Source organism: Rhinoraja longicauda, chromosome 11, assembly GCF_053455715.1.
Source record: "Rhinoraja longicauda isolate Sanriku21f chromosome 11, sRhiLon1.1, whole genome shotgun sequence".
Taxonomy (NCBI): domain Eukaryota; kingdom Metazoa; phylum Chordata; class Chondrichthyes; order Rajiformes; family Arhynchobatidae; genus Rhinoraja; species Rhinoraja longicauda.
Window position 1 is genome coordinate 16,904,396 of NC_135963.1, and position 13,930 is coordinate 16,918,325.

General features: G+C 40.5%; 1 protein-coding gene across 6 annotated transcripts in view; it reads left to right on the top strand.

Annotated features, from left to right (window-relative positions):
* The window catches only part of kdm4aa (lysine (K)-specific demethylase 4A, genome duplicate a), a 78,547-nt gene that overhangs the window by 40,428 nt on the left and 24,189 nt on the right, over positions 1 to 13,930 (top strand). For all 6 annotated transcript variants that reach the window (XM_078408321.1, XM_078408319.1, XM_078408318.1 and 3 more), the window contains exons 13-15: positions 4,685 to 4,863; positions 7,302 to 7,518; positions 8,734 to 8,810. In XM_078408321.1, the coding sequence (XP_078264447.1) occupies positions 4,685 to 4,863; positions 7,302 to 7,518; positions 8,734 to 8,810 (473 nt within the window). The remainder of the gene's footprint in view (positions 1 to 4,684; positions 4,864 to 7,301; positions 7,519 to 8,733; positions 8,811 to 13,930) is intronic.

The window sequence follows — 13,930 nt, forward strand, 5'->3', positions numbered from 1 at the left end:
TTGTATTCACTGGAATTTAGAAGGATGAGAGGAGATCTTATAGAACATATAAAATTCTTAAGGGATTGGACAGGCTAGGTACAGGAAAAATGTTCCCGATGTTGCGGGTGTCCAGAACCAGGGATCACAATTTAAGAATAAGGGGTAGGTCATTTGGGACTGAGATGAGGGAAAACCTTTTCACCCAGAGAGTTGTGAATCTGAGGAATTCTCTGCCACAGAAAGCAGAGGCCAATTCACTGGATGTATTCAAGAGAGAGTTAGATATAGCTCATAGGGCTAACGGAATCAAGGGATATCCAATGACTTGGATGAAGGGATTAAAAGTAACATTAGCAAATTTGCAGATGATACAAAGCTGGGTGGTAGTGTGAACTGTGAGGAAGATGCTATGAGGTTGCAGGGTGACTTGGAAAGGTTGTGCGAGTGGGCGGATGCATGGCAGATGCAGTTTAATGTGGATAAGTGTGAGGTTATCCACTTTGGTGGTAAGAATAAGAAGGCAGATTATTATCTGAATGGTGTCAAGTTAGGAAAAGGGGACGTACAACGAGATCTTGGTGTCCTAGTGCATCAGTCACTGAAAGGAAGTATGCACGTACAGCAGGCAGTGAAGAAACCCAATGGAATGTTGGCCTTCATAACAAGAGGAGTTGAGTATAGGAGCAAAGAGGTCCTTCTGCAGTTGTATTGGGCCCTAGTGAGACCGCACCTGGAGTACTGTGTGCAGTTTTGGTCTCCAAATTTGAGGAAGGATATTCTTGCTATTGAGGGCGTGCAGTGCAGGTTTACTAGGTTAATTCCCAGAATGGCGGGACTGTCGTATGTTGAAAGACTGGAGCGGCTAGGCTTGTATACACTGGAATTTAGAAGAATGAGGGGATCTTATCAAAACATATAAGATTATTAAGGGGTTGGACACGTTAGAGGCAGGAAACATGCTCCCAATGTTGGGGGAGTCCATAACCAGGGGCCACTGTTTAAGAATAAGGGGCAGGCCATTTAGAACAGAGATGAGGAAAAATGTTTTCAGTCAGAGAGTTGTAAATCTGTGGAATTCATTGCCTCAGAAGGCAGTAGAGGCCAAGTCTCTGAATGCATTCAAGAGAGAGCTAGATAGAGCTCTTAAGGATAGCGGAGTCAGGGGGTATGGGGAGAAAGCAGGAACGGGGTACTGATTGTGAATGATCAGCCATGATCACATTGAATGGTGGTGTTGGCTCGAAGGGCCAAATGGCCGACTCCTGCACCTATTGTCTATTGATATAGGGAAAAAGCAGCAATGGGGCACTGATTTTGCATGATTAGCCATGATCATATTGAATGGCGGTGCTGGCTCAAAGGGCACATAGTTTCTATGTACCTATACACTGTAAATCATGTATTGTCTTTCTGCTGACTGGATAGCACACAACAGAAGCTTTTCATTGTACCTTGGTGCATGTGACAATAAACTAAACAACTGTAACTAAAGTAGAATGGAAATTGACAGTGAGATATAATTAGTGCTGCTTATTAAAGTAATGATAATAAAGGGTTGTTATTTGCAGATCTGTTTAGAGGGTGATAAATAGGAAAGAGGGGAAAAACGTGATGTTGGAACAGTGAAATACAAAAGAATGCATTTGCCAGAAATCTGAAGTAAAAACAGAATGGTGGGAATTCAATCAATCTAACTTCAGGAACTTACTACCATAATACCATCTGCAATAAAATAGCAGTGGTCCATGAAGGTTGACGGTTTGCATCCGGACTGTCATGATTTAATGGACTGCAATATATTCCAGACTAATTCATCCAGCTTGCATGAATATGTCTCGGTCATCACCAGTATCATTGAGAAATGCATTGACGACAGCATTCTGGGTTTATCCCTAATCAAAAACCTTGGATGACCAGGGAGATTCACGTACCAAAGTCTGGATCAAAGGCTTTCAAAAAGGATGACCCTTTATCAGGGACGCCTAGATAGGATTCCATCACAAGCTAGAGAATCAATGCCAGGCGACTGTGGCAGGGCCTGAATATCATAGTGGGTTACAAGCTGAAGTTTGGGGGGGGGGGGTCTCTGGCAATGACACATCTCTGCCGGATGAGCACCCTGACCTGCTGGATGCGCACCATGGCTTTTATGCCTATTTTAGAAGTTACCCAAACGCGTTTCTCCATTCTCCCCCGGCTCTGTCCCATACATCTTGATGGCAAAAGTTACGTCTTGTTTCATGAGGATAAACTCTAGGAAAGCAGCTGACCCGGATGAGTCCCTGGATGAATTCTGAAATTGTTCCCCAATCATTTAGCCACAGTTTTCGAACATCTTCAGCCTCTCATGTCAACAGTCTACAATCCCCATCTATATTACTTCTAGTCTGCAAGAAAAATAAAGTGACGTGTTTCAATGACTACCTCCCAGTAGCTCTTGACCATGAAGTAAATCAATGAAGTACCTTCAAAAATTGGTAATGTGCCTATATCTGCAGCAATCTTTCAAACAATCTACACCCTTGCAATTTGCATACAGGAAAACATCAGCTTTCTGGCATCTTGGCAAAAAGAATGTATTTCAGTGCTATTCATTGATTGCAGCTCATTTAACACTATAATACAGAATATGCTCATCTCAAAAGATATTGATCTTGTCCTTTGGGGCTTTCATCTGTAACTGGTCTCTGGATTTACGAAGAGGCAGACCTCTGTTAGAATAGGTCATTACATTTTTTCCACCTGAACCTATTGGTGAACCTCAGAGTTGTGTAGTCAGTGCCTTGCTCGTCTTTTATATCTATGATTGTATGGCCACGTTCAATGCCAACTTGATCTCTAAGTCCACCAATGATATAGATCAGATCAACAACAACAACGGTGAGGTGAAGTACTGGAAAAAGATTGAATCATTATGTGATGGGACATCAACAAGACAAAAAAGTTGGTTGTTGACATAAGAAAATGGGCGAGTGAACACAACACAGTCCTCATCAATAAAGTGGCTGTGGAGATGGTTAACAGCTTCGTTCCCAGATATCTATAACCCCACAGCCAAACCTGGTGCCTTCACACTGATACGATCAAGAAATTGCATCAGTGTATTTACTTTCTTAGTGGTGGAGAAGATTCGGCATGAATTCTCTCAAATTTCTACAGTTGCACTGTAGCAATGTTCGGATAGGATGCATCTCAGCATGGTATGGCAATTGCTCTGATTTTGACTACCTGGAACTGCAGAAAGTGGTGAACACAGGCCAGTCTCTCACAGGTTTGGCACTTCCTTCTATTTAGTCACAGTGCATTGCATTAGGAAGGCTCGAAGTATCAAAATTTCCTGTCACCCTAGCCATTCCCTCTTTACTCTTCTATCTTCTGAGAAAGGATTTAAGAACAACTTCTTCAGTGCTATTAGACTCCTGAACCTATCTCACTTTTCACACTCCCTTTCCAGAGGTGCCACCATGTGCTCTTATTCTTAACTCTACTCCATTCAGTTATTCTGTTTTTGTACTGCTTGCACTAGAATCTTGCACTATTCTGCAGTTTGAACTTGTATATATTGTATTTATTATTATTGTATGTGTATGAATTACTCTGAGCTTTATCTGAACAAGGAGTTTCATTGCACCTAGTCAGTAAACTAAATAAATTTATTAATCTAGCAGTTTAGGCCAGCATCTGTGGAGAGATATTGAGCTAATATAATATTACCTGAGGTAATATCATAGGTTGACGTTTTTGTCAGAGTAGCCAGTTCTGATACAAATATGAAATTATTGAATTCAACAAGTCCTGAGCATTATAACTTGCCCTGTCTGAAGATCAAATGCTGTTTATCAAGCAGGTATTGAACTTTATTGTAATTTGGAAAGGCTATATTTTGGAAGCTTGCATGTGAAATGATTCTCCATTTTATTTGTTATGTGTTTTGGTTCAAGACGAGCCAATGTCAGATCATGCCATCTGAAACTCAGTTAGGTATGTAGTACGAGTTAAAAATAGTCATGAAGATAAAGACACATTGCAAGCAGAAAGTATAGATCATAATTTACTCGTATAATAAGACTCCCAATTAGATATGGTCTTTCTTCACTACATTTTAGCTTCGGAGATACAGCGCAGAAATAGGCACTTCGTCCCACCGAGTCTGCACCGACCAGCAATCCCCGCACATTAACACTATCCTACACGCACTAGAGACAATTTTTACAATTATACCAAGCCATTTAAGCTACAAACCTGTTCAGCTTTGGAGTGTGGGATGATACCGGAGATCCCAGAGAAAACCCACACAGGTTGCGGGGAGAACGTACAAACTTCGTACAGACAAGCACCCATGGTCAGGATCGAACCTGGGTCTCTGGCGCTGTAAGACAGCGACTCTACCACTGTGCCACCCCGAGAATAAGGAAAACATTTAGAAACTAAGAATCTAAGAAACTAGTTAGTAGTTGTATAGGATTGTATAAGATTGAAAGAGATTTGTCGCATTGAGTACCCAGATGTGACATGATTTACAGGCTCTAGCATTTATGTTCCAAGGTGGAACTGATTAAGGACTGAATTGGAGAAGGAAGGAAAATTAGCAAGAAAAAAGCTCAGGACATCAGATTGACTGCACTAGAAATATGTATATGATTTGTACTCTTTACTTGGATTCAAAATCTCTATAGTTAAGATTTTTAACTTTTTGTGACAGAAATGCCAGATCTGTTGGCAGTAGAAGATGATCCAATGGAGTCAGAACCTTGGGCTAAACCACTCGCTCATCTTTGGCAAAACCGCCCCCAGAACTTTCTCGCAGAACGAGAATACAACAGTACAATGGCACAGCTAGTACCTCACTGTTCCATTTGTGCACTCTTCCAGTTAAACCAGGTTGGGATATTTTTTGAATTCCTCTCTAGTGTTTGAAATTGAATGAAAGATTCCTTTTTAGATTCCTTTATTAAGTTGGAAATCACATTGAAAAGTAGAAGATAGTAAATTGTCCAACTGAAAAAAAACAAGTTGTTTGCTGAATGACCATGAATTATGCAAAGAGTAACAATTCTAAATTCATGGAGATATTTTGTGTTTTTAGCTTGTCATTGTGAAGCATTTTGTAAACAAGAGGCCACTGTTACAACACTATCTAAACTGGGTGCTATTGCATTGATTTGAGTTCTGTTTATAACAATGTTATGGAATACTTAAAAGTACCTCAAGGTATTTCTTAGCAAAAATTCATATGTAATGAATTTCTTGATTATAAGATGTTGGGATGTAAGATGTTATGTAATCTTTTTATTTTCTTCTAGCAATATTGTGCCTCATGTGACTGCTGAGCACACTTCCCATTAATAATATTTTCAGTCTTTTGACGTAAATTATTTTAACTAATCAATCTCCATTTTTGTGAAATTTCTGACCTATTTAAATCTATTCAATGTTCTCAGCATTGGCTAGTACCCTAAAGTGCTGAATAATAGTTTGCTATCCTTCTAGGCCCATCCGTGCAAAACTAAGCTGCTCTGATTCTGTCGAAGGTGCTAACTTTTCGGGTTATACATCAGGCTGCAGTGTTATTTGCCAGGGCTAGGCTGACAGGAAATGGGTGCTTAACTGGGTCTTTTGCTGGGTAGTAAGATTAAATTAATTAGGTGCTGTACCTTAAATTGATATAATTCTGTATAATTATGTGAATAATTGTGTGGCGGCAAAATTTACTGATGAGACAGACGAGTAGGAACATAAGGAGGTACAGAGGGAGTGGAATAAGTAAGTGGATAGAGATCTGGCAAATGGAATTAATGTAAGACAATGGTGCAATCTTTGATTTCTGATGAAAAAACAGTTTATAGGTATATAATCTAAATGATGAATGATTGCTGAATTATGACTTGTAAAGTTATTGGGTGAACTGGTGGTGACATGCAGATACAGCAAAATAGGAAAACTAATTTTAAAGAGGAATTGAATGCAATACTAAAAGCATTATCCCTCAGTTATAGGGACCTTTGATGAGATGCATCTAGAGTACTGCATTCAATATGGGTCTCCTTATTCAAGATAGGATGTTAATATGTTGGAAATAGTTCAGAGGAGGTTTACTCGACTGATAGCAGGAATGGTTGGATGTCTTGTGACGCAAGGTTGGACAGGTTAGGTTTGTATCCCTTGGCATTTTGAGGAGTGAAATGATCTTGGATGTGGAGAAGATGTGTCCTCTTGTTGGAGAATCTAGGACTAAGAGTCACCTTTTTTTTAAATCATCTATTTGAGGCATAAGGTCCTGACTCTTCGGAACTCTTTCTCAAAGAAGTTCAAAGCAGCAGCTTTCAATATTTTTAAACCAAAGATAAATAGTTTTTTGATAAACAAAGGAGTGAAATGTTACCATGGATAGGTATGGTGCTGCTCTAATAAAATGGCACACCGGATTCAAAGGGCTGTGGGCTGCTCTATTCTTATGTAAATATAAAATATAGTGATTTCTGCAGTCAAATCACATGTATTTAAACATCACCAGCAGAAACCTGATTTTATTTTTAATTAAAACTATATTGTTCAGCAGCTGCCTGAATCTTCATGTGCACAAGTTGAATGCTGCAAGTTGATCTTCCAGAACAGTTATTCTCTATTCCTTCATAAACATTCCTATCTTTTGTTTAAAAACTTTGTATCTCATTGTGGTTTACTTTGTTTTGGGTGGTCAATCCTAGTCCAGGAGAATTTCAATGAAACCGCATAATGTTGAGAGTCATCGGCACAATGTTTTGAAGGTGCACTTGTGTTTTCTTGCTGGAATGTTTCCATTTTAAGAAAACATGAACACACAAAGTGAACACCTGATTTATCTTTTGTGAGCTCTTGATAATTTTGATTTAGCATTTATTTAATCCTTAAATGTATTGAGTTGATAAAATATTTCTGGATTGTGCACGCATTTCTGTGATGTACGCATCATTATGGTACAAAAACGAAATATGTATTCACACAATTGGTTACTTCAGCAGATATCACCATTAGTTTAGTTGAGCTGTTTTAGCCGGTAAATGCATTTGGATTAATATATATCACCTTAAACTGATGCTTCAGCAATTGCAGAACTTTTTGTTCTTTTATCCTAACTGCAGTGAACCTTGCTTTGGTTCCATTAAATTCAGTTGCATAATTTAACAACTTGCTAGATATTTACTCCTGATAACGTGGTAGCTTGCCATTTCTTTATACACCATGACCAGCAGAAATAACCTTTGAACTCATTTTAAATGTTCTGATGTGCCTAACTCATTGTCTTCCCTTATTTATTACCCTTTCTATATTTTTAATAGATAGAGTGTCAGGAAGGTCATAATTTCAGGAACAAAACCCAACATTTGGATGCAGGAGGACTTAAAAACAAAATGAAAAGTAAGCCTTTGGTTCCAGAGATGTGCTTCACATCTGGAAGTGACCATGTTGATATGAGCCTTCCCACCTCTTACATCGAGGAAGATGGAACAAGCGCCCTGATTACGTGTGCCAAGTGCTGTGTATGCATTCATGCAAGTAAGTGTTCCATAGGCTTTCTTTTCTAGCAAAAAAAAAGAAAACTTTGTACAAGCGTAGGTAGTTCTCCCCATAATAATGCTAGTTAAATATTTACTTCACAGTGGGCATCAAATTATCTGGTTATTAACTCGTTGCTTTGCTGTGTTTAGATTGTCTATTGAACTTTCATTTGCCACTGAGAAAACCTTTCATGTACTTCATAAATTCTATAGTTTTTGGATTGTCCAAGTAGGTGCAATCTGCAAGATAAATGCAAGTTTTATTTTTATATAAATTCATTAATGCCTGGTTACTTTTTTGTCCATTATATACTTGGAATTTCTGCATGTTCAAGATGTTTACTGTTGCTCTCAATCAAAGCCTGGGATTCTTTAAAATTGAAACCTCCAGAACTTGCCTCTAAGGTGCTACCAGGAATTGTAGTGGAGGCTTCCTGGAGTTTTGATTTTTGTTGCATGTTTGCGTGTTCAGATATTGCCCCACGCAATGTAGGTATTAGAAACCAGAAAATATTGTATTGTTCCTTGGAAATGATTTGCATAATAATGAAAACATTCTAGCAGTTTTGTGTTGTATATTGGGGAATTGGTGACCACTAACTTGGGAAGTGTAAATGTCAAAAGTTTTGATCAACAATTTTTTTCATTTAATCTATGAAAAGGAAACCGAATTTGGTTCCTAAATATCTCTCTCATTTAGTAATCTATTTTGAATTTCCTGGTATAAGAAGTTGGGCTGGTATTTGACTTGGTGCCTTTTAACCTGCACCATTGTATTTTTTCTTTGTGGATGAGTCTCCTATTAGGTGAGTGTTTGCAGTTAATGCTGCAAGAAGTTTCAGTACCAAAGTGAGGTTGAAAGTGAGGTTGAAAGCAAAGCATTAGTCTTTGAAGAAGGGAGGGCATATTGTGAAATTGGCTTTATATGAAATATAGAAACATAGAAAATAGGTGCGGGAGTAGGCCATTCGGCCCTTCGAGCCTGCACCGCCGTTCAATATGATCATGGCTGATCATCCAACTCAGTATCCCGTACCTGCCTTCTCTCCATACCCCCTGATCCCTTTAGCCACAAGGGCCACATCTAGCTCCCTCTTAAATATAGCCAATGAACTGGCCTCTACTACCTTCGGTGGCAGAGAATTCCACAGATTCACCACTCTCTGTGTGAAAAAAACAAATCAACAAATATATATATTTTCTGTTTCAAAAGGTTGTTATGGAGTTGCTCCTGAAAAAATAACGGATGATTGGATCTGTACAAGGTGTTCTGCCAATGCATTGTCAGAAGTAAGTGTCACATCATCATTATGATCCTTGTTAAAGGAATCACGCAGTAGTGATGTATTTTTCGAAAACATTATTCCATATTTCAAACAACAGCTTCTCCTCCACAGGTTTCCAGTGTTTTGAATGTAAAAATAGGCCAATAAATCCTGTTAATTTAAGTTGTAAATCCCTTCTGGTGCTGAGAATCAGATTCTGAGGCACTGACAATCCAAAACAAGGCTATGAAACCAACCCTGTAATTATGATGCCAGAATTATATCAATCTAACAACTTTATAATGCTCAATTTATTCCAACTGTTTTGTATTTTAATGAATTACCTTTCCATGCCGATGATTACACTCTGGCTCATACATTATCCTTCAAATTTGCATGGCACCTATCCATTAAAAAAACTCTTGAATCCATGAGCTATCTACAGGTACATCCATTCCTTAATCAAAAAACTTGGATTTGTTAAACATGATGCTCTTCTCATAAAATCATGCTGACTTTGCAAAATCATTCTTTTTACCCCCAAGTAATTATGCCCATCCTGATAGATTTTTATTTTTCCAACAATACATATCTGGCTAAATGATCTTCAGTTCCCCTTTTTGTTTCCTTCCAAACTTTTTTAACAAAAAAAATTACAATTAATAACTTTCTGCTCTGATTGTTCTTGAATTGAGGGAATTTTATAAGATTAGTAATGGTTTTGGTCTCTGCAATTCCTGCCATTAGATGCCAGGAATTGTGTCCAAACATCGTGTCCAAATAACGTGGGAGACAAAATTCAATGTTATAATTAGGTGCTGGTTCTACTCTCTACTGTTTTATTGTGCCTATCTCAGTTCTGAGGTGCACTTCTGAAAGGAGCATCATGTTTAACAATCTGAGAGTTTTTGTGTCGAGGCAAGGATGCTGAATCTAATTTAAAAGACACAGAAACTAGAAATTCAATGCACAATTATGTTTTATTATCTAAAGTCTATAGACAATAGGTGCAGGAGTAGGCCATTCGGCCCCTCGAGCCAGCACCACCATTCAATGTGATCATGGCTGATCATTCACAATCTGTACCCCGTTCCTGCCCTCTCCCCATACCCCCTGACTCCGCTATCATTAAATGCTCTATCTAACTCTCTCTTGAAAGCACCCAGAGAATCGGCTTCCACTGCATTCTGAGGCAGAGAATTCCACAGATTTACAACTCTCTGAGTGAAAATGTTTTTCCTTAACTCCGTCCTAAATGACCTACCCCTTATTCTTAAACTGTGGCCCCTGGTTCTGGACACCCCCAACATTGGGAACATGTTTCCTGCCTTTAGCGTGTCCCATCCCTTAATATTCTTATATGTTGCAATAAGATCCCCTCTCATCCTTCTAAATTCCAGTGTAGACACGCCCAGTTGCTCCAGTCTTTCAACGTTCCGGGAATTAACCTAGTGAACCTACGCTGCACTCCCTAAATAGCAAGAATGTCCTTCCTCAAATATGGAGACCAAAACTGCACACGGTACTCCAGGTGTGGTCTCACTAGGGCCCTGTACAACTGCAGAAGGACCTCTTTGCTCCTATACTCAACTCTTGTTATGGAGGCCAACATGCCATTAGCTTTCTTCACTGCCCGCTGTACCTGCATGCTTACTTTCAGTGACTGATGAGCAAGGACACCCAGAACTCTTTGTATCTCCCCTTTCCCTAACTTGACACCATTCAGATAATATAAGAAAATAACTGCAGATGCTGGTACAAATCGATTTATTCACAAAATGCTGGAGTAACTCAGCAGGTCAGGCAGCATCTCGGGAGAGAAGGAATGGGTGACGTTTCGGGTCGAGACTCTTCTTCAGTTATCCATTCAGATAATAATCTGCCTTCCTGTTCTTACCACCAAAGTGGATAACCTCACATTTATCCACATTAAACTGCACCTGCCATGCATCTTCCCACTCGCACAACCTGTCCAAGTCACCCTACATCCTCATAGCATCCTCCTCACTGCCACCCAACTTTGTATCATCTGCAAATTTTGCTAATGTTGCTTTTAATCCCTTCATTTAAGTCACTAATGTATATTGTAAATAGCTGTGGTCCCAGCACTGAGCCTTGCGGTACCTCACTAGTCACTGCTGGCCATTCTGAAAGGGACCCGTTAATCCCTACTCTTTGTTTACTGTCTGCCAACCAATTTTCTATCTATGTCAGTACCCTACCCCTAATACCATGTGCTCTAATGTTGCCCACTAATCTCCTGTGTGGGACCTTATCAAAGGCTTTCTGAAAGTCCAGGTACACTACATCCACTGGCTCTCCCTTGTCCATTTTCCTAGTTACATCCTCAAAAAACTCCAGAAGATTAGTCAAGCATGATTTCCCCTTCGTAAATTCCTGCTGACTCTGAACGATCCTGTTACTGCTATCCAAATGTTCCGCAATTTCTTCTTTTATAATTGACTCCAGCATCTTCCCCACCACTGATGTCAGGCTAACTGGTCTATAATTTCCCGCTTTCTCTCTCCCTTCTTTCTTAAAAAGTGGGATAACATTAGCTCCCCTCCAATCCACGGGAACTGATCCTGAATCTATAGAACATTGGAAAATGATCACCAATGCGACCATGATTTCTAGCGCCACTTCTTTAAGTACCCTGGGATGCAGACCATCAGGCCCTGGGGATTTATCAGCCTTCAGTCCCATCAGGGCGTGCAGCATAGGTTTACTAGGTTAATTTCCGGAATGGCGGGACCGTTATATGTTGAAAGACTGGAGCGACTAGGCTTGTATACACTGGAATTTAGAAGGATGAGAGGGGATCTTATCGAAACATATAAGATTATTAAGGGGTTGGACACGTTAGAGGCAGGAAACACGTTCCCAATGTTGGGGGAGTCCAGAACCAGGGGCCACAGTTTGAGAATAAGAGGTGGGCCATTTAGAATGGAGATGAGGAAAAACTTTTTCAGTCAGAGAGTTGTAAATCTGTGGAATTCTCTGCCTCAGAAGGCAGTGGAGGCCAGTTCTCTGAATGCATTCAAGAGAGAGCGCTAGATAGAGCTCTTAAGGATAGCGGAATCAGGGGGTATGGGGAGAAGGCAGGAACGGGGTACTGATTGAGAATGATCAGCCATGATCACATTGAATGGTGGTGCTGGCTCGAATGGCCTACTCCTGCATCTATTGTCTACCCAACACCATTTCCTGCCTAATGTGAATCTCCTTCAGTTCCTCCGTCACCCTAGGACCTCTGGCCCCTAGTACATCTGGGAGATTGTTTGTGTCTTCCTTAGTGAAGACAGATCCAAAGTACAACTCATCTGCCATTTCCTTGTTCCCCATAATAAAATCACCTGCTTCTGTCACATTTGTCTTAACTATTTTTTTCCTCTTCACATACCTAAAGAAGCTTTTAATATCCTCCTTTAAATTCTTGGCTAGCTTACTTTCGTACCTCATCTTTTCTCCCCGTATTGACTTTTTAGTTCTCTTCTGTTGCTCTATGAAAGAGTCCTAATCCTCTGGCTTCACGCTCATCTTTGCTATGTTACACCTCTTCTCTTTTATTTTTATACTGTCCTTGACTTCCCTTGTCAGCCACAGTCGCCTCTTACTCCCCCTTGGAATCTTTCTTCCTCTTTGGAATGAACTGATCCTGTATTAATCCCAGAAATACCTGCCATTGTTGTTCCACTGTCTTCCCTGCTAGGGTCTCCAGTCAACTCTGGCCAGCTCCTCCCTCATACCTCCATAGTCCCCCTTGCTCAAAGGCAATACTGACACTTCCGATTTTCCCTTCTCCCTCTCAAATTGTAGATAAAAACTTATCATATTATGATCACTACCTCCTAATGGCTCGTTTACCTTGAGTTCCCTTATCAAATTCGATTCATTACACAGCACTAAATCCAGAATTGCCTTCTCCCTGGTAGGCTCCAGTACAAGATGTTCCAAGAATCCATCTCGGAGGCACTCCACAAACTCCCTTTCTTGGGTCCATTACCAAGCTGATTTTCCCAGTCTACCTGCATGTTGAAATCTCCCATAACCACTGTAGCATTACATTTGCGACATGCCAATTTTAAGTCTTGATTCAACTTGCACCCTATATCCAGGCTACTGTTTGGGGGCCTGTAGATAGCTCCCATGAGGGTCTTTTTACCCTTACAATTCCTCAGTTCTGTCCATACTGATTCTACATCTCCTGATTCTATGTCACCCCTTGCAAGGGACTGAATATCATTCCTTACCAACAGAGCGACCCCACCCCCTCTGCCCACCTGCCTCTTTTCGATAGGTCATATACCCCTGAATATTCAGCTCCCAGCCCTGGTCCTCTTGCAGCCATGACTCTGTAATTCCCACAACATCATTCTTGCCAATATCTAACTGAGCCTCAAGCTCATCCACTTTATTTTTTATACTTCGTGCATTCAAATACAACACTTTAACTTTGGTATTCACCTCCCTTCTCACACTATTGGCCCTGGCATTACTCTCTTATGCCTTCTCGAACTTTCCTTCCCATTAATTCAGGAGTCTTTTGCAATTTTTCCTGTAGTCGCTTCCCCTTTAACTCCATCTTTATACTCCCAATTTGTCAACCCCTCCCCCCCACTATTTGGTTTAAATCCACACATGAAGCACTAGCAAACCAGCCTGCCAGAACGTTTGTCCCCCTCCAGTTAAGGTGTAACCCGTCCCTTTTGTACAGGTCATCCCTACCCCAGAAGAGATCCAAGTGGTCTATAAATCTAAATCCCGGCTCCCTGCACCAGCCCCACAGCCATATATTCATATCCCCTATCTCCCTGTTCCTGCCCTCACTAGCACGAGGTACAGGAAGCAATCCAGAAATAACCACCCTAGAAGTCCTGCTTTTCAGTCTTCTTCCTAACTCTCTAAACTCACTTTGCAGAACCTCCTTCCTCTTCTTCCCGACGTCTGTTCGTGCCCACGTGCACAACTACTTCTGGCTGTTCACCTTCCCTCTCGAGGATGTTCTGAAATCGGTCTGTGACATCTTTAACCCTGGCACCAGGGAGGCAACAGACCATCCTCAAGTCTCACCTGCGCCACAGAATCTCCTGTCCGCACCTCGGACAATGGAGTTACCCACTACTATGGCTCTGTCCGACGTCG